Source organism: Podarcis erhardii, assembly GCF_964252035.2.
Source record: "Podarcis erhardii genome assembly, chromosome: 16".
NCBI classification, from domain to species: domain Eukaryota; kingdom Metazoa; phylum Chordata; class Lepidosauria; order Squamata; family Lacertidae; genus Podarcis; species Podarcis erhardii.
In genome coordinates, this window is record NC_138514.1 from 19,862,737 (window position 1) to 19,883,597 (window position 20,861).

The 20,861-nt window shown below is 44.1% G+C and overlaps 1 protein-coding gene across 4 annotated transcripts in view; it reads left to right on the plus strand.

The window, feature by feature from the left end:
• GRIK4 (glutamate ionotropic receptor kainate type subunit 4) overlaps window positions 1-20,861 on the plus strand; it is a 470,359-nt gene that overhangs the window by 393,770 nt on the left and 55,728 nt on the right. For 3 of the 4 annotated variants that reach the window (XM_081843083.1, XM_081843086.1, XM_081843084.1), the window contains exons 11-12: window positions 1,781-1,888; window positions 3,073-3,276. In XM_081843083.1, the coding sequence (XP_081699209.1) occupies window positions 1,781-1,888; window positions 3,073-3,276 (312 nt within the window). The remainder of the gene's footprint in view (window positions 1-1,780; window positions 1,889-3,072; window positions 3,277-20,861) is intronic. The other variant, XM_081843085.1, reaches the window with a different exon arrangement.

Below are 20,861 nucleotides of genomic sequence, written 5' to 3' on the forward strand. Positions count from 1 at the left end.
GCACTGCAGGAATCTTCTGGCCAACATGGCGCTCAAACCCATGACCCTGATATTAAGAGTCTCATGTTCTACCAACATCTGGTAGGCCACTGTGTGACTGGACTAGATGGGCCATTGGCCTGATTCAGCAGGATCTTAGGTTCTTAGGTGATGACACTGGAACTGAGCCAAGGGCTCAGCTTTTCCCACATCATAGATACTGATAATAAGAGGACATGATAATATCCCCCCAAAATACTGTAATGGTGTCTCTGTTTTGACCTGGTTTGGGAACTTTCAGATGCTGGTAGCCAAAGGACAAATAAAACGCCGCTTCAGGTCTTGAGGTTGGAGGCCTTAGCAAGCTTACACACACACACACACACACACACACACACACACACACACACACAACTGGCAGTCTTTGTAAGATGACGTGCTAACAGCATTTCTCTGGGTGGGTGGTAGAATAAGGTTCCAGAGTCCTCTCCATCAACTCTTACAAAAACCCTGTGCAGTGGTTTGGAAACTCCAAACTTACCCAACATCTGAGCATTAAGGCATGGATTTTTGAGCACCACTAAAACATGGACGGGACATAAACAACTCATTTTACCAGTATCTGTGTGTATTGTGTCAGAAGCATAAATGCACCAAGATAATTGGAGGTCAGTTTCCAAGACACAAGAAGTGTAAAAAAAAAAAAGACCTGTGGGCAATGGAAGTTCTAACCTCCACTTCACATGCTTCCAGTTTCTTGGAAGACTTTAGATATGAGATATACAGGGGCAAAGATTTAATAAAGTTATCATACCTCCAAACTAAAACTTGCAGAAGAGCTGAGCTGCATTTTGCCTTGCTCTAGCAAATTCAGCCCTTCAGCAGTTTACCTGGATTGACTTAGGGACCTGCCAAAAAGTTGGGTCAGCAGGAAGACAAGATCAGCATTCACAATAGAAGAAAAATCCATCTTGAAAGTGAGTGACTCCCATCCAGACTGGAAAAGCTGGGAGCTCAGGACCCCAAATATCTCCTTGATCTTGTGATATTTCTGCTGCACAAAGGGGAGAGCTAGACTTCCAGTGTGTCAAGGAGGATTTATGGCCCCATTCCATTGCCGCTGGAGAGTGTAAATTAGTTTTAATAAGAATAGCATGGAAGCTTAGATGGGGCAGATTATACTCCTTGTTGGATAGTTGGGTTGATTAGCTTGAACGGTGTCATTTGGAAAGGGTTAATTAATCTTGAGGCAGCAACAATAGAGGATGAGACATCAGGGTCATTAGTGGCTAAAAGCACCATAGAGAATGTGCTTTTGCTCCAAAGCATTTCACTAGGGTGCAACAGAGCAGTGGAGGGGATAAATATATATTTGTTTTCATGTTGAGATAATCTGCTACAGTGGCTCTTAATGGAGGAACTAACAGTGTCAACCTCTAGTCTGTGGGGACTTTTGCCCTGAAATCGCCTGCCTCCCAGACACTATGCCGCATCCTGCTCATAAAGAGTTTTTAAGCATCACTTCCTCTACTGTGGACCCCTTGGAAGCAGGCCCATGACAAGACTAGCTCACCCCCTCCCCAGATCCTCTTTGGGTTTGCCAAAGCCAAAGGGTACTTCATTTCTCTCTCTCTCTCTCTCTCTCTCTCTCTCTCTCTCTCTCTCTCTTTCTCTTTCTCTTTCTCTTTCTTTTTCTCTCTCTGACATGATTTTGGTGTGGCCCCATTGTTGTCAGTCAGTGCAGCCACATGGCAGCATTTCCCACTGTCAATGTCAATGACTCTGCTGTTCTTTCCTACAGATCGGTCACTGGCATGTTACCAAAGGCCTTACCATGGATAACCAGATCTTCTCTTCCAATGTGTCAGAGAGCCTCTTCAACACCACTCTCATTGTCACCACCATCCTGGTAAGCGTGGAGGGTCTTGGTGACCTCCTTTTCTGCTCTGCCATCTCAGGGGCAACCTCCAGATACAAACCTTCCATTCCACATGCCCATCCATTCCATGAAAAGAGTCGCACGCTGAGTCCCTGAAGAAACAGATGGTCAAACCACCAACTGCAGCACCAGAAATCATTTATGACATCTCAATTAAACTCACATTGGTACACATCACATGGAAACTATATTTGATTAGTTCAGAACTGACTGGGGAGAGGGTTAGAATGAGAGCATGCATCACAGTTTTAAATTCCTCTCTCCACATGCAGTTTGCTTATGGCCCTAGTTGGGCTATGGAGAGGGTAGGTCACCTCTTCTGCCTATGTAAAACTTCTTGTGGTGGTTAAGATGGGTACAGTTTGAGTCACCTAGGCTTATATTTGCAGGTGCTCATTTTCATAACTCCTTGCATTGTTCATCTTCCACCATGGCCAAATGCTTTCTGGTTTTCCTAAGCTATTCTTCATCTCCTGGATTACTTGAAGTCTCCATTTGTGGTCTATATTTTGTCCATATTCTTCTCAGCCCCAGACTCAGAGAGACTTTGTGCTCTAACTAAATATTTTCCAGTTGAAAGACTCCAGGGATGGCTATGCCAACTTGATTCCCTCCAGATGTTTTGGGCTCCAGCTCCCATCAGTTCCAACCAGGATGGTTGATGGACAGGGATAAGGAGAGTTCTCATCTAAAACATCTGGAGGGCACCTGGTTGAAGAAGGCTACTGTCTTCCCAGTAGACTGTACTCAGGGAACTGGCAGCCCACGGGCCACATCTGGCTTCCACCCTATACTTGCCAAGTTAATCAACTGGTGGATGGAGTGGGACAAAGCTTCCCTTACTAATCCATTTTCTGATATGGATGCCACTTAAACAGAATGAAATAGTTTTCAGTCCACCAATCATGAGGGACTGGAGGGGGGGGTGCAGAATCTCCCAGTTTGGATCTAGTTTGCCATTGCTGCATCCCAGATGAGCTTGAAAGGAAGAGGAGAGAGTCTGGAGAATCTTTTCCCAGAGACTGTTTCCTTCCTGGTGATTCCCAGGGGAGTCCATCACATCACCTGCCCCTGCTTTCCGATTTGTGCTAAATCTAGTGCTGTTGCGACTCCATGACTAAGATGGGAATGACAGCTGCCCAGTTTCGATGCAGGAAAACCCTTACTTAATGCTCAAGGGAAACCACCAAGAGCTGGAAGGGAACGACCAATACGAAGGCTTCTGCATGGACATGCTGGCAGAACTGGCTGCGATCCTGCACTTCAACTACAAGATCCAGCTGGTTGGTGACGGAGTGTACGGCGTCCCCGAAGCTAATGGAAGCTGGACTGGCATGGTGGGGGAGTTGATTGCTCGGGTGAGTTGGTTAACACTAATGAATGAGAGCTTATTTGCATGTGTAGCAGAATTGCATGGAATGACCTTCAGGGCTGCGAATGCGGAGATTGTTCATGTTGAAAGCTTTTCCCCAAAAGAAATCTTCCTTGCAGATTGAAAAGTGTCAGGAACAAGGACTCTAGATGAGCCTCTCTTGCCAGGCATTCTAGTTACCTTTGTGTACTGAGATATTTTTGGTGGGAAATCAGTCAGATGTGAAATATCCCATCTGCAACATAAAAACGGGTACTTGCGTTTATGCTTGCTGTTTATTACTAATTTTATGGTATCCTTTATATGTTTTATTGGTGTGTTTTGTTTTGTTTTGTTTTGTTTTGTTTTGTGCTTTGGGCATTTTCCCTGACAGGAAGTCAGGACAGATGTGTATCATAATAACAACAAAAATAATTATCATAAGACATGGCATGAGGCTACTGACATTGTTTCAGTTCTGAGAGAGTAACTCAACTGGCAGTGATGGCCACCAACTTGGATAGCTTTAGAAGAAGATTGGACAAATTCATGGAGGACAATTCATGGAGGACAATGCTCTATATCCATTGACAGAAGCATCATGCTTCTGAATACGAGTTGCTGGGAATCTCAGAATGGCATCCTTCATAAACTTCAACTCTCAGAATTCCTGGGGGGAAGCTGTTCCTGTTAAATGATATCAGAGTGCTTTAAATATACATGGTGTGAAGGTGGCCTTAATGTGTACATCACACTCCAGCTCTTAGATGTGAGAGGCCAATACTTGGCTGAACAAAATGAATTATACACATTCTGTGAGGTCTCTGAACAAAATAGGTCCAGCCAAGCTGAGTAAGAAAGAGTAGGTTGAAAAGCATTCGAAACCAAGTTGGTTTCCTCCCTAATGTACAGAAGTGCTTGTTATTCTAGTACTGCCTCCTGCCTTTCTTTATTAAACATTAGAAAGTCTAAGTCAATTGAGGTAACATGCTCACACCACCCTTTGTATGCTCTGTCCATACAAGCAAGAGGCATGATCAAAGTTCAAAATGCATGCCAACCAGGCAAACACACTCAGGGTATGCTGCAGAGCTAGAGACATAATCTGGGAGTGTTCCAGGGGCCAAAAAAGAGAGCCCTGGAGGGCCGCATTCAGCTCTTGGATTCTCTGCTCCTGAGATAGACTTTTGGTCTGATCCAAACAGGCTCTTTTTATCTTCTGATGGTACTGAGTTGGTGTAACATCTTAAAGGGAACCTCACCCAGTAGAAGCCCTTTCTCATGAAAAGCTATAAAGAAACCAGCTGGCCCGCCAGCTTTCTATTGCTGCCAAGCAACGCTGGAGTGTTTGCTGATGCCTTGGGCTATCAGTGTAGATTTTTATACAGATAAACAGGTTTGCAGCTATTCTTCAAGGAAGCGAGAGGGAACTGTCATAAAGGAAAGTGTGATGTCTTCAAACAAAAGGGGGGAAGAAAGAAATGGCAATGCTCTGAACAAGTTGTAGCCATGGATTTTTTGTAGCGATAAGTGCTTTCACCTTGCCTTTTCCTGGAAACAAATTATTTAGCCATTGTTTGTTATTGTGAGGATCAGGAGAAGGCATGTGAAAAGGTGAAGTATGAGCTAAAAAAATGAGGAGTGGATAAAAGTCAAACGATCCATTGTGATTGTTTTGGATACGTTCCTGCAACCCTCAAAATCACTCCAAGAATTGGATTTGTTTTTGTCAGCTATGGGGATCTGGTGTTCAATGGGCAAGAACACAAGAACTGCTAGAGATGATCAAGGGACCATTTAGTGCTTAAATGGCACCTGACCATTGACCCCTGGCCAAATGACACCTCAGAGGTTCTAACAGTTGCAGGGGAACAAACAGTGTTGGAGGGGCTGTGATTAGCATTGATCTGTGTTGGCACTGAGACAAGATATCTAAATACAGGGAGTTAATTTTCCAGTAAGTGAAAAAAAGGTTACTAAGCTGGATCTGACATTGTTTCCGGCATTGGCACTGTTAAATATTTGGGAAGGGGGAGATCAGGGGGATGTTGTTGGACTCCTGTTGACTGCTGCTAGGATGGAAATTGCAAAACGCTGAAAAATAGCTTGTACATTCCAGTGCCTGATTCAAAGTAAGTCAAACAATAGAAGCAATCCTGTTTGACTTTAGTTCTCAGATTCATGCATTAGAGAGAAGATCTGCAAATAGTTCAGTCAAAGGACTGAGGAAGAAATTATCCACAAAAAGAAAACATTACAAGGTAGGATTGTAGATTCATTTCAATGCAGTGTAAATTGTTATGTAATTGGTTTTTTTTTTTCTGTTGCAAAGTTTCTGAATTCAAAAATGTGGCCCTCTCTGGAATAGTCCTCAATCTTGGTTCCATTATACTACATACACACTGTTCAACTGGCAATGAAATGCACTCATGTCCCAATTCAGAGGACTATCATTGTTCTTAAGAATTGGACATGATGGCTGGGGCATATAGCCAAGGCTGAGAGACTGGCATTCAGGCAATAGCACTAGACTCCAATGCTGGATGGATGGAACATATCCATTGTAAATATAGACAACTGTATCTCTCCATGCTGAATATGTCAGGAACATTCACCAGACACCTCACACCTGGGAACCAGAAAGCCATGCCCAAGAGTTTAGTGTTTTGGGGATTCCTAAGTTCAAATCTCTGATATGGACCTTTTTGGATTTATTCCCCCCTACAACTTGTGGGGTATAGTCTTCCACTTGTGGCTTCGTTGGTCCACCTTGTGTTTAATTGTTGACTTTGTTATTCGGGGGGGGGGATTTAAAGGGTCAGCCAAGCAGCCAGTCAGAAGCCTCTCAAAGCTCACATGCAGACCTGGTGGTAGCAGTTTTCTTACCTGTCTCTCAGCATCTCATATTCACAAGTATAATGACTCTGTATAAGGAAGTTCCATTTACTTATCCTGGTTAATAGCCAATGCTTATCCTCCAAGGATGCGTTTACTTAGGGCATTTATATACCACTGAATTATTTGAATTCCCAATGTCTCTCACACCATATATATATATATATATATATGCAGGTTTTGGTGTCCTCGGGTGTCTTCCCGTGTAAAAGTTGGGGTGTCTAGGCGACGTTTCGACGAGGTCTCACTCGTCATCTTCAGGCTGGTGCTTTCGGCTTCTTGTTACTGGAACAGAGCAGGATCTCAGTGTTTGAGTTCCTATAAATACTGTAGAGGGGGTGTGGTGTATAGCTTCCAATGTTCTGGGCAGAGAGGAAGTTCCCAGGCTAGTGTGCCTTTTCTTCTTTTGTTCCTTAATTACTTGAGAGATATCTTGAGTGATTTCTTGAGTGATATCCTGAGTACCACTTAGGTGGGTCATTAGGTGTGGATTAGTTGTTAAAGTCTTTGTGTCTTGACCTCTTGAACTTTGTGAAGAGTTTTCCTGAGAAGATGGCTGTACTGTACTTAGTTGTGCTCTGGCTTGGCTTCGTGTATAGGGGCGAGCTGTGGTTTTGTGGCTTGTGTCAGCCAGATCTGTGTAGGGATTGCAGGGGGGTGCAGCATCCGGAGGTGTCACCATGGATTGGCTACTGGATGGTGTCTGTGATTCATCTGTGGAGAGGGTCTGGGTTTGGGTCTGGTGTGGTTGATTGGTGTTGGCGTTCTGTGTGCCTCTGGATCTGGTGTCAGTTTTTGTGGGGAGGGCTAATTTCCAGATGTCTGGCAAGCGGGATGTGTCGTCACGCTTGTTCATGTTGTGAGGGTGTTTCTCTATCTCGATGGCTTCCATGATTATTCTCTTGTGGTGATGTTCCGTGTTAAAGAGCAATTTGGAATCTGCAAAATTAATTTCGTGTCCTGTTTCTTTCATGTGTTGGAAAAGAGAGGAAGTTTTTTCTTCTTTTTTGACGGCATTCTTGTGTTCTGCGATACGTGCATTTATTCGTCTGTTTGTTTGTCCAATGTACGTGGCTGGGCAGACTTTGCAGGGTATTTCATAGATCCCTTGGTTTTCCAACTGGATTTTATCCTTGGGGTTTCTGAGGATATTGGCTATTTTTTGGTTGGTGCAAAAGGCTGTTTTGATATTGTGTTTATGGAGGATTTTGCTAATTTTATCTGTAGTGCCCTTGATATAAGGAAGGAGGGCCATGCCATTGTTTTCTTCTGTGTCTTGGTTTTTGGGGGGTGTTTCCTTTTGGATTAGCTTCGTAATCCTGTTTTGCTGGTATCCATTGGCAATTAACACGTTTGAGAGATTCTGTAACTCAGTTGTCAAGTGGTCTTTGTCAGCCAGGCGTTTGGTTCTGGAGATGAGAGTCTTGGCTACGGAGTTTATTTGTGCAGGGTGGTGGTGTGATTGTGCATGTAAGTAGCGGTTGGTGTGTGTTTTTTTTCCGGTAGATAGTGTGTCCTAGGGAGCCATCAGGTTTTTTGTAGATTAGGACGTCAAGGAAGGGAAGTTGGTTGTTGGCTTCTATTTCCATAGTGAATTGTATTTTGGGGTGTAAGTTGTTGAGATGTGTGAGGAAGCTATCCAGTTTTTCCTTCCCGTGTGGCCAAATTACAAAGGTGTCGTCAACATATCTGAGCCAAAGTTTGGGTTTGTGTTCTGACTTGTCTAAAGCATTGGTTTCAAAGTGTTCCATGTACAGGTTTGCGATGACCGGTGAGAGGGGTGATCCCATAGGTGCTCCTTCTATCTGTTTGTATCTTTGTCCATTGTGGATGAAGTACGTGTTGGTTAGGCAGTGGTTGGTCAGGTCCAAGATGTATTCGGGGGGATTGTATTTGTTTTGAATAGCTGTCAAGGCTTCATTAATGGGCACTTGTGTGAAGAGAGATACAACATCGAAGCTCACAAGTAGGTCATTAGGATGTAGGTTTTGCTTCTTTATTGTTTCTATGAACTGGAAGGAGTTTGGTACGTGTGAAGAGATGGATTCTGCATAGGGCTGAAGTTGCTTGGCGAGAAATTTAGCGAGATTTTGTAGAGGTGAGCCTATGGAGCTGACTATTGGTCTGAGTGGTGTTCCTTCTTTGTGTATCTTGGGGAGGCCGTAGAGTTTGGGGCATCTGGATGATTTTTCTCTGGGGATGATTCTTAGCTGGATTTCTTCACTGATAGGAGAGGCTTTTATTTTGGATTTGGTGGTTTTTTCCAGGTAGGTGGTGGGATCTGTTTTTATAGGTTTGTAGGCAGGATCTTGGAGTAGATTTGATAGTTTTGCTTGGTAGTCCGATGTGTTCATCACCACTGTGGCATTACCTTTGTCTGCTGGGAGAATGATTATGTTGTTGTCTTTCCTCAGGTTGGTGAGTGCTTTCTGTTCTTCTTTGTGTAAATTGCTTCTGGGTGGTTTGCTGGAGCAGAGGATGTTGGTGACTTCAAGTCTGATTTTATTGGCTTCATCTGGGTTGATTTTGGTTAGGCTAGCTTCGACTCCGCATATGATGTTTTCCGTGGGGATGCGTCTCGGGGCGACTGCAAAGTTGAAACCTTTGGAGAGTACTTTGGTTTCAGTTGTGGTGAGGATCCTGTCTGATATGTTATGTACTGTTTGTTTCATGGGTTGCTGTGGAGGGTGGCTGGGCTTCTGGCGTTTCTCTAGTTTGTGGAGTTTGTTGGTGTGTGTGTCTGTCTTATGTGAGGTCTCCGTTTCAGCTCTCCAGACGGCTAGTTGTTTGCATTTGTCCCAGAGTGCAGGGTGGATTTTGTTACAGAGTTTGAGGTGAAGAGTGAGTAGATCTTTGTTGGTTTGGTCTAGTAGGTATCTTTTCTTGTGTAGTTCGTTTCTGATTAGGGATAGTTCAGTTCGTTTCAGGATCCTTTCGGTGGCTGGGGTTTTAGAATGGAATTTAAGTTGGAAGCATGTGGGAATTAAGTTGTTGTCTCGGCAGTTGCGTAGGAACAAGAGATCACATAAGGGTACAGGAATGCAGGTTTCGCCTAGACACCCCAACTTTTACACGGGAAGACACCCGAGGACACCAAAACCTGCATTCCTGTACCCGTGAAAATCTACGAAAGCAAATATCTTACCTCTACGGGGAGGAAACCTTCCAGCTGACAAGAACCTATGAGAAACTAGAAGTCCGAAGAGCCACCATCTTATGTGATCTTATATATATATTTGCTTTCGTAGATTTTCACGGGTACAGGAATGCAGGTTTTGGTGTCCTCGGGTGTCTTCCCGTGTAAAAGTTGGGGTGTCTAGGCGACGTTTCGACGAGGTCTCACTCGTCATCTTCAGGCTGGTGCTTTCGGCTTCTTGTTACTGGAACAGAGCAGGATCTCAGTGTTTGAGTTCCTATAAATACTATATATATATATATATGCTTTCGTAGATTTTCACGGGTACAGGAATGCACCAAAACCTGCATATATATATATATATATATATATCCATCTAAGCCATCATCAGATCATAGAAAAACAAAGAAAAATACATACATTAATTATGGGCTGTAGGAAGAATAGTTTCCTCTGGTCTCGTCTGAACATCTTGATTAACCATTATGTGGTGACATCAGGGGGGGAAACTCTGGGGACTCACAGAAGGGGCAAAGTATATTTCTAGCTGGGGGAGTTGTGTCCCACATATCAAACTCTCTGAAAATGGCAGTATATGCTAAAGACAGGAGTCCAGCAATGGAGGAGGGCAAGTGGGGGTGGGTTGCTCCTTGTTTGGGGGGGGCACTTCTCCCCCATCTCTGGTGCCACTCACACTTGGCCACATGATAAATGACTGAATGTGATACAGAACCTTCTGTTGAGCAACTCATGCTTGGCTCATCCAATTCTGTTTCTGGCGAACTGTCACAACATTGAGATGAAACCCCAAATATGGATGTCGTGATCTTATTTTCTTCTTCTTCCCTGAAAGAGAAATTCCAAGTGAACAAAAATTGAGGCAAAAACAATTTGATGTGGGGCTGCCACAGTGCAGGGTTAATTGCATACACACTTCATAAGGTTTTTATGAGGGTAAGGACATGACAAAGAGAGGCAGTGAATCATATGGCTTGCTAATTAGAATGGAATAAAAGACTTCAAGTGGCGAACACTGAGCTAGTCTTGAAAGTCCAGTGGGGGGAGGGAATATTCCTCTCTTTTGTTCTGGTTGGGCTGCAAAAGAAACTTCTGTGGCAAAAGAGATCCTTGCTTAGAAAACGTCGGTTCAGTTTTTTCCCTCATTTTGGGAGGAGGGAACATTCCTCAGATTAATGCCAATAAAAATAATTGCAGCAAAAAAGATGTAACTAAAAATCAATGCGAGTATCTAGGGCAACGGATGTGCCATCTCCCATCTTCAATCACAAATTGACAGACACGCTGCAGGCCACCTGACTCAAGCTCATTTGTGGGCCACAGTCTGAGGACCTCCAGGCTAGAAAAATGGCACAGAGGACCCTGAGAAGGGAGACGACGAGGTGCAAAGAAGGGCAAGGCTCAATATTGTTCCCCGCAGCCAAGAGTCCCAGTATTAGCTTGGGATGAAGGCAAGGTGCCGCTCAGACACAAGGTTGCCTAGAGGAAACCCCACATTCCAGAGAGGTGTAAATGCTTCTGAGCTGCCAGTATCAAATTTGCAGGTGTTTTATTTGGGGGATAGCTTAATCTCTTGTCACTTCAGGCATACGTTCCTTGCCCTTTCCCCTTGGCTTAAGTTGTACCATCAGTCAACATTTGTAGCAGTATTTAAAATTTGCACAAAGCCAAATAAGCACACATTTGAGCAGAGAGGATAGTGATGGGTGGACTTGCCCAGCACTGCTCCAGAAAAAAGCAGTGTACTGTAAATAATAGATGCTTCCTCTGGTATCTATGGCATTGTCCACAGCTTTGATCCCTGCATTCACCAGAGCACCTTAGGAATACCAGAAGTTGCCTCACAGTGAGCCCAGATTCTTGCTCCATCTGGCTCAGTATTTTCAACCCTGACTGGCAGCAGCTGTCCAGGGTTTTAGGGGGGGAGCCTTCCCCGGCTGTGCCCAGAGATGTCAGGGATTGAACCTGGGACCTTCTGCAGACAAACCAACACGCAACCACTGTGCTATGGTCCTTCCCTCTGCCCCATCTTGCCTTGATATGTAGCATGATGGAGGAAGGGGTAAGTAAGAAGGTGTTGCAGCAAACACCATGATATCACACTGTGGCCAGAATAGATCCACTTTGGATTGGGTGAGACCCCAGGGTCCAGTAGTGACAGGTGAGGCTATCACTTTCATGACCTCCTTGTGCGGTTCCCAGAGAGACCTGGTTGACCTTTGTCAGAATGAGTGGCTTAGGCCACATTCACAGCATAACTTAAAGAACTCTGGTGCAGCTTTAAACAGTCATGCCCCCCCCAAAAAAAAGAATTCTGGGAGACCAGAGGAAACTATTCTTCCTACAGCCCATAATTAATGTATGTATTTTTCTATGATCTGATGATGGCTTAGATGGATATATAAGGGTGCTGAGAGTTGCTAGGAGACCCATATTCCCCTCACAATGCTACAGTTCTCTGTGAAGAGGGTTTGGTTATTAAACCACCCTGAGAACTGCAATTTTGGGAGGGGAGTATGGGATCTCCAAACGGAACGAAAACTCCCAGAATCCTTTGAGGGAATCCATGACACTTTAAAGTGGTGTCATAGTGCTTCAACTTATCATGTAAATTTGGCCTAAGTGGAGCTATTCAGCAGAGCTCCTCTTATATTTTTAGGAAAGGCTAGCCAAACCTTAATCCTCTGTGAGTTTCAGCTTTCAGGGATGATGAGGCTAACTTGAGAAAAATGTGTTTCAGTTTAATGGGAGCTTGCTCATTTTTACTTTTATTTCCATTAACCTTACGCTCGCCTCCTCTCAGTCTTTTCCCCAAAAGTGAAACACATCCTCTCACCAGCCAGTGCATGTCCAGGGCATTGTGACAGCGCACCCTTTTATTCTGATACATTTGTATTATCGCCCTTTGCCAGTGAGCACCCAGCCGTGCTCAGAGATGTCTCTTTTGCGCGTCATCTCGGGAGGAGACATCAGCGGCTGGGCCCCCTGGCCATTCCCACCCCAGAGGAGCCGGGAGGAGGACACTTTGGAGGAGACTCAAAAAAGCAGCTACAATTTACCTGCTGCCCATTACTCATCTTGGGGGAAAAGAGAGAGCTGGGCCGAGAAACCAGCTTTGTCAAGTGCCATGTCACTTAATTAGCTGGAGCGCAAGCTGCTGCCTTTGCTACAAACAACCCTTGGACGCAGCCTGGTTGTTATTTATTGCTTGTTGTGGCAAATACCACCAGACTGGAGATGCGTCCTTTTGGAGGAGAGGGCCCTGCTGTGATTGGCAGGGCGGGGAAACCGTACTGGGAGGGTCACTGCAAAGAGAAATCCTCATTTAGGTTAATGGCGAAGCACAAGGGGGGGGCATCAGAGGAGCCAAGGAAAGGGGTGGGGCGTGGGGAACGAGAACAAGGTGACAGCGATACAAGTGTGTTTCTGTGTAAGCCAGACATGTGTTCTCTGTATCGCTCACTTGTCTAATTATAATCAACCGGGTATGGCACGGCGTGCCCCTGTGCAGTCCTGATGTGATTAAAATTCATCGTCGAGCAGAAAATAGAAACCATATGAATTTTTATAAACTAAGCAGTTGAGGGCAGGGATCTGGGATTGCTGTAGGCACTTCAGTGCCCCGGGCTAAACATTAAGCGCCTCCAAACTCTGTCTCTGCTTGGGGTATTTGTTGCAGTCTACAGAGGTTTTCCTTAGCTCATTGTCCCCACCCACCCAACCCAGACAATGCCAATGCCAATGTTGCATCAGGCCAACCTTGCTGCATTCCTGCTTCCTTTGGCAGGCATGCTTAGTGGTAACCGTCGCAGCTCCCATGTCTGCTTTAATACCTGGCTCCTAACTCAACAAACTCCTTGCCCCTTGGACGTCAGCGCCCTGCAGGATCAAACCAAAGGCCTAGGTAGTTCAGGGTCCTGTTTCCCACAGTGAAGCTCTCCTGTTTCCCACTACCTCTCAGCCTAAGCTACCTCACAAGGTTGTTGTAGGGATTAAATGAGGGGGAGAATCATGTACGCCACCTTGAGCTCTGTGGAGAAAGAAGGGGGATATAAAGGCAATAAACCCCATTGGGTTTCTAATGTTATGAGAGAGGGAGCAAAAAAATTCTCACCTGCTTTGACTTCATTCTGGATGGCTCCCTTTTCTCTCTCTCCAACACGAGGGTTTTCCTTTGTCCTTTCTACAACTAGGAATGAGTGAACCTGCCATTTCAGCTTCTCGTTTCCCCAGTCTTAAATCCTCCACATTTCCACACCAGTTTTCAATTTTTAAAGAAGTCATTGTAAAAGTTCGTCTGCGTACTAACACAATTTTCTCCTAATATACTTGTTGGTATGCAATTTTGCCCAATGTACACATTTTAGCGAATCAGTTTCCCTTGCAGTAATGCATCTTTGCATGTTATTCTCACTAATATATGTATTTTCATGTGCACACTTCACCTCAGCGTATGAATTTTTATGCACATACCTTGGCTGCTGAACTGCATTGCAAAATTCGGAGGAGTGTGGATTTCAAAGGACGGCTGTGTTTCAGTTCTCCTATTGCTTCAGGAAGTGTGAATCAGGTAGGTTTGCATTTAAATGCAAACTGAGTCAAATCTTTTCCCCACCCCTACCTCGCTAGACATGCATGTGAAGCAGCAGTAAAAGGACTACCATCTTCAAATAGCCTCCATAGGCAGCCCCGGACTGTAAGTCTGAGACTGGCAGGGATAGTGGTTTTGCTTTTGAAAAACACATTTGCGAGACACACAGCCCAGAATCAGTTTAGAGCTGTGCTACTGTTTTCGGCATTAAGTTTTTGTCAAATTAAGATTAAAAATAAAATGCAACACAGTTATAAGTGTAAGCCCTAATCTTTGATGGACAGCAAATATTTCAGATGCCGAGGAAAAAATGTGACCTCTGTGTCATGCCTTGAAGCATTTGCAAAGACAATTCTGGATGAGGGTGATGGCTGTTGGTTGATAGGGAGCAGAAAATAGAGCTGGCGGCGGATGCTAGTTGCAGCAGGTTTTTGGAAACAAGTGAAATTGACAAATTAAAATTCTAAAAATAAACTGGAATTAAATTACCCCATAAGTGATATCAATAAATAGGTGTCAACGCATTTTTTTAAAAAAGGCATTCAGATAAACAAGAATCACAGCTAATGAAATGAAGAAGAAGCTTAGAAACACTTGTCCTAATAAAGAAAAGGGCATATGCAGAATTCCCCATGTGCTGGGCCTTTCCTATATGTGTGTAAAGCTGGTGATGGAGCAATGTGGAGGGGAGAGCAGGACTGTATCCAGTACCTGACAGGTCTCCTGGAGTGGATAGCAGTTTTTGGAGGAGGGGGATTTCATAGAATCATAGAATTGTAGAGTTGGAAGGGAACCTGAGGGTCATCTAGGCCAACCCCCCACAATGCAGCTGCCCCATATAGGGTTCGAAGCTGCAATCTTGGTGTTATCAGCACCTACTGAGCTTTCATTATGATCAGGCTGTGGGGTATTTCCAGTCCTCTTGGACTGATCAGAAAAGCCCTGCTGGATCAGGCCAATGGCCCATCTAGTCCAGCATCCTGTGCTCACAGTGGTCAACTAGATGTCTGTGGGAAACCCACAAGTAGCACCTGAGTGCAACAGCACTTTGGTCCCTTTAAGAGAGAGATAGAGAGTTTAGCCTGGCTCTCATTGGGCTGAATCTGTGTGCATCGCCTAAGAGACGGTAGGCATTGTCAAACTCAAGGAATGCTGACCACTTGTTGGAAGTATGATGATGATGATAATAATTTATTATTTATACCCTACCCATCTGGCTGGGTTTCCCCAGCCACTCTGGGCGGCTTCCAACAAAATATTAAAATACCATAATGCATCAAACATTAAAAGCTTCCCTAAACAGGGCTGTCTTCAGATGTCTTCTAAAAGTCTGGTAGTTGTTGTTCTCTTTGACATCTGGTGGGAGGGCGTTCCACAGGGCGGGTGCCACTACCAAAATGGCCCTCTGCCTGGTTCCCTGTAACTTGGCTTCTCACAGTGAGGGAACCGCCAGAGGGCCCTCGGCGCTTCTGTATGAAACTGAATCCAGCTTCTCCTCCCTGCACCCAGCCAGCAACTGGCACCATCGAAACCAAATGTGCATGGATCTGTGCAGTTGTTGATTTATCACGGTTGCATTCTTGCCCACCCTTCAACCAAGGAGCTGGGGGCAGTAAGCATGGAGGGCGTGTCACTTTATTCCAGGCATCCCCAACCTGCAGCCCTCCAGATGTTTTGACCTCCAACTCCCATGATCCCTAGCTAACAGGACCAGTAGTACCTCCTTTAATCTCACTGTGAGAGAGGGAATGAGTGACTGGACTCATGTCACCCAGTTGCCAGGGACTGGCTGGATGAAGAGGACCAGTGAGGATCAGCTATTCGAGGAAACAATAATAGGAAGGCCAACACTCTGGGAAACACTTTAGTTCCACAGGGTTGTATCCAGTGGTCGTTCTACCCAGAGTAGACCCATTGAAGTTAATGGGAATGACTAAATTAGGTCCATTAATTTCACTGGATATACTTGGAGTAGAACTAGCTGGATGCACCTCACAGAAAATACTGCTTCTTTCTTATTATTGTTCTTATTTTATACAGTGCCCTCACATAATAATAATAATAATAATAATAATAATAATAATAATAATAATAATAATAAAGGTCACTACGCCAAGGAGCTTAAAACCTAAAGTGATCTGTTTATTGGAGCTTAGCAAAGATAAATTGGAGGAACAAGGTAACTTTTAAAAAGAAAAATTACCTCTCACAAATTAAGTAACCCAGAAGTTATAAATAATTGACCTTTTGCCCTAAAATGTCATTTCAGTTAGCCAAAAAAACAAACCAAAATAAAAAAAGCCCTGTATGCAGCAAAAATGCCCCTTTTGGAATATTCCTTGCTGGAAAATAATAAACATTTTTCATCAAAATTGACATCTTTTTGCAAATGATATTGATTTCAAAAGGTCTGTCGTTTGTGTCTGTAGTGGAAAAATGTCTTCTCTGAAAAATTGCAAGGGGGAGCCTCCCTGCTGATAAAAGTATAGCAAATGGAATGTTGTGCAGCCTTGTCATCAGCTGATCTGCACCTTGTGACCTCAGCAGATCCCTAGGGTGTGTCTGTCAAAGTCTACCCCCAGAATAACCAGAAAGGAACTTCTTCACAGGGACAGGAGAAGGAATTTGGTTCCTTTTCACATTTCAGTGTCAACCTCCCTAATCTGCACCCCTTCAAACAAGCTGAAATGAAGCCAATATTTGGTGAAAACTTGTAGGACAGTTCTCTGACCAAATAGTGGATATAAAAATGTGCCTATGAGTGAAAATAACATGCAAAAAATGCATTGCATTAAGGAAAATTGCATACAGAAATGTGCACATTAGAAGAAATGTACACTAAAAGGTTGGTGTGTTTCCATAAGGACTTTTAAAAGGATCACAAACTGTTTCAGAAACACGGAGAACTGAATTTAAAATGGGGAAACTGAAGAAAACTGTAATCAACAGATTTGTCCACAGAATCATAAATCAAACAGCTCTTACCATTGGAAAGTTCTTCCCACTCTGCTGGCAAGTTTTATAGTTTAAGTACGTACTGTATTAAGAAGTAGTTCATTTTGTCCATCCTGAATCTTACAAAATTTGGTTTCGTTGGCTGTCCCCAAGTTCTAGTGTTATGAGAGAGAGAGGAAAACATTTCTCTAGCCACTTCCTCCACCCCCTGCATCATTTTATCACCTTCTATCATGTTGTTTCTTGCCTGTCTTTCCTCTAAACTGAAAAGACCCAAATGCTGTAACCTTTCCTCATATTGGCTCCATCATCTCTGTCCCTCACATGGCGGGCAGTCTTCACTGGGAGGAGTGTTGTATCCTCATCACCATGGCAACCAGGCCACATCTCCTCCTGGTACCCTATGGCAGCTGGGCCATATTGATGCTCCCCTAGGGCTGGTGTGTAGGTCTGATGAGGTTGCATTGGTCTACTGAATCTGTGTCTTCAAAGAGGTATCTTCCTGGCAAGGGTGATTGTTGACTGCTCTTAATCCCCATGGGTATTGTTGTTGTTGTTTAGTCATTTTGTCGTGTCTGACTCTTCGTGACCCCATGGACCAGATTATGCCAGGTACTCCAGTCTTCCACTGCCTCCCACAGTTTGGTCAAACTCATGTTCATAGCTTCGAGAACACTGTCCAACCATCTCGTCCTCTATCATCCCCTTCTCTTAGTGCCCTCAAACTTTCCCAGCATCAGGGCCTTCTCTTCTCATGATGTGGCCAAAGTAGTGGAGCCTCAGCTTCAGAATCTGCCCTTCCAGTGAGCACTTAGGGCTGATTTCCTTCAGAATGGATAGGTTTGATCTTCTTGTGGTCCATGGGACTCTCAAGAGTCTCCTCCAGCACCATAATTCAAAATCATCAATTCTTCGGCGATCAACCTTCTTTATGGTCTTTATGGTGAGAGCTGGACCATGAGTATTAGGTCTGGCAATAGGGCCCTCCTCTTCCCCTGGTTTTCATCCAGTTCCAGGGTGGTACTGACAGAAAGAGGAGATAATGTTTCCACCACTACTGAGCTCTGCGGGTGCAGCTTTCTCCCAATTGAAGTGCAGAGTGTTTGAGGACCAGGACATTTGCAGGGAAACCAAAATGCTTGTTTACAAAGCTATTGTACTACCAACTTTACTGTACGCTTGTGAAACATGGACCACTTATAAACGCCATCTCCAACTCCTTGAAAGATTCCATCAACAGTGTCTCTGAAAATTTTTACACATCACTTGGGAAGACAGGTGAACTAATACCAGTGTACTGGAAGAAGCAAAGATCACCAGTGTTGAAGCAATGATTCTTCAACATCAACTTTGTTGGACTGGTCATGTTGTGTGGATGCCTGATTATCGTCTTCCAGAGCAACTACTCTATTCCAAACTTAAAAATGGAAAGTGTAATGCTAGTGGTCAACAAAAGAGGTTTAAAGACTGTCTCAAGGCAAATTTTTAAAAATATGTAGTATAAACACCAACAATTGGGAAACACTTGCCTGCGAGCACTCCAATTAAAGAACAGCCTTTGCCAAAGGTGTCATGGGCTTTGAAGACACTCGAACTCAGGACGCAAGGGAGAAACATGCTAAGAGGAAGGCACGCTTGGCAAATCCACACCGTGATCAGCTCCTGCCCAAAAACCAATGTCCCCACTGTGGAAGGACGTGTGGATCCAGAATTGGCCTCCACAGTCACTTACGGACTCATTGTTAAAACCATGCGTCAGGTGCTGATGTGGTTGCTCAGGAGCAAACAGGCAAGACGCCAACCTGTCTTTTCCAGGCTTTATTATCTGTACAAACTATTTACAGTGCAGAGCGTCGCAAATCCATGTCTGCTCAGTCGCTAGCAGAATCTGGGAGTGGACGGTCCTTATACCTTACCCAGCATAACAGCCGTGTGACCCCCAACTTTCTCCTCCCCTCTCTGCGCCGAAGACTACTGCGCAGAACGGGCGCTGGCAAAGGGGGACTCGCCTCTCCTCCGCTTTGCTCAGGCTCAGTATTGGGGCTCTCCCTAGCATCTTCTGATCCTTGCACCCCCTCCCCAGTGGAGGTGTGGCATCCCTCCTCGCCAGAGGAAGAACTACTTCGCAAGATCTTCAGAGGCTCCCTGTAACACAACTGCCATTCCACCTCTCGCCTCTGAGCTGATGGCAGTTCCCTGACACCGTGTTTATGGAATACAATCTTCCTCGGCTATGAGTGATTGCCAATGAAGAAGATTCCAGCTCAAGTGAGCTCCTCTCAGCTCTTTAGATCTGCTTCTCTTCCTGTCTCCTTTTATCCTTCTGTTTCCCTCACAGGCATCTGTCAAGTTTCCTCTCAGACCCCAACACCTCAGGCAAAGACGCCTATTCATGGGGACAAGCCACTGTCATTTGCAGGCATTTGCGTTCTTTTGTCGGGGTCCTGGCCACTCATTCAGCAGCGATCAAGCCAGCTAGGCTCACAACAATATGATAAAATGAGATAAATCATTGCATTGCAGATGCACGGCCTCTTGGGAAATTATAATATCATGTGCGTAAAAGGCATCTATAATGCAATCCGGACAAGGATAGCCTGACTTCTGTTGTCTGTGCTCTGGTAACCTCTGTATATTAGATTGCTGTAATGCATTACACGTGGTGCCAACTTTGACGACAGTTCGGAAATTGCAGTTGCTGCACAATACAGTAGCCAGACTGGTAGCCAGGCAAGATGGTCTGAACATACAATGCCAAATGTGGCTAGGATTGCACTGGCTACCCATTAGTTTTAGAGCCCAATTCAAATGGAGAGTTTTTACCCAAAAAGCCTTTCATGGCTCAGGACCCCAATACCTTAGGGATTGCATTTCATCAGCCTGAGCCCTGCATTCATCTGAGGCCCTTCTCTGTGTGCCTTCTCAGGGGTGACTTCCCAGGGAGACATGCCTGGCATCATCACTATCTCTTTTAGATACCAGACAAAAAACTATTTTTTCCCCACCCAGGCCATTGGACCTCAATTTTCTGCTTATCTTTCAGTTGGGTTAAGGTTGAGTTTGATCTGCTCTTTTATATATATTATCGGTGAGCATTTTGGGTGATTTATACTCTTGTTTTTAATGTTTGCTTCTGAAAATCTCTTTGAATTAACCTTTACTGACTAAAGCAACTAAAAAAAAAAAAGAATAATAATATAAAATATCAAAAACCAAAATAAGATGTATTGCTTGCAGCTTGCTTTGAAACTGGAGCTGGATTATTATGCAGTTTTATTCCAATAGAAATTCAAGTCTGGAGTTGTTCTGCTATGAAATTCACCTTTGCTGGTCTGGCAGGTTACTGAACTTCAGTAGGAATGGAGACCAATCAACTGGTCACTTGTTTCATCCATAATAGCTGTTTCTCTTGAAATGCCATTTTTTGTTAGCCACGTTTAATGGAGCCTCAAAACAACATTGTTTCCAATTACTTTGCATTCCAGTGTATCCTGCATTATCCCCATGTTGTTGTTGCTGCTGCTGTTGTTTTGAAGTTATTTTTCAGCAATTTTTAATAATAATCTGTGTGGAATGTTGGATAAGCAAAGCATTATTGATGCTTTTAAGGGCTACTGTGCCTTAAATAAATAAAAAAAATCATGTTTTCAGGTTCTGTCAATGTTATTGCTTCCTGTTGAGATTAGTCTTCAATTTTGTTATGAAAGGAAGAAGAAAAGAAAACTCTCATCATTTTGGGAGGAGCAGAAGTTGATTAATTGAGGGATTCATCATTAAATCCCTAGCAATTGTAGAGAGAAAGCAATGAAATAGGTCAAATCTGGAAGGAGAAAGGTGTTAATTAACATTGCAGGGGTCCTTTTGGAATGCAGCTTGTTAGTAGATATTATAGAAAGATCTTGGTCATGGTGAAGGGCATTGCTGGATAATAAGTGTTTTATGGAAACACCTTTTTAAATACATTTTTAGCTGATTGTGGAAAAACAATGCCTCAGCA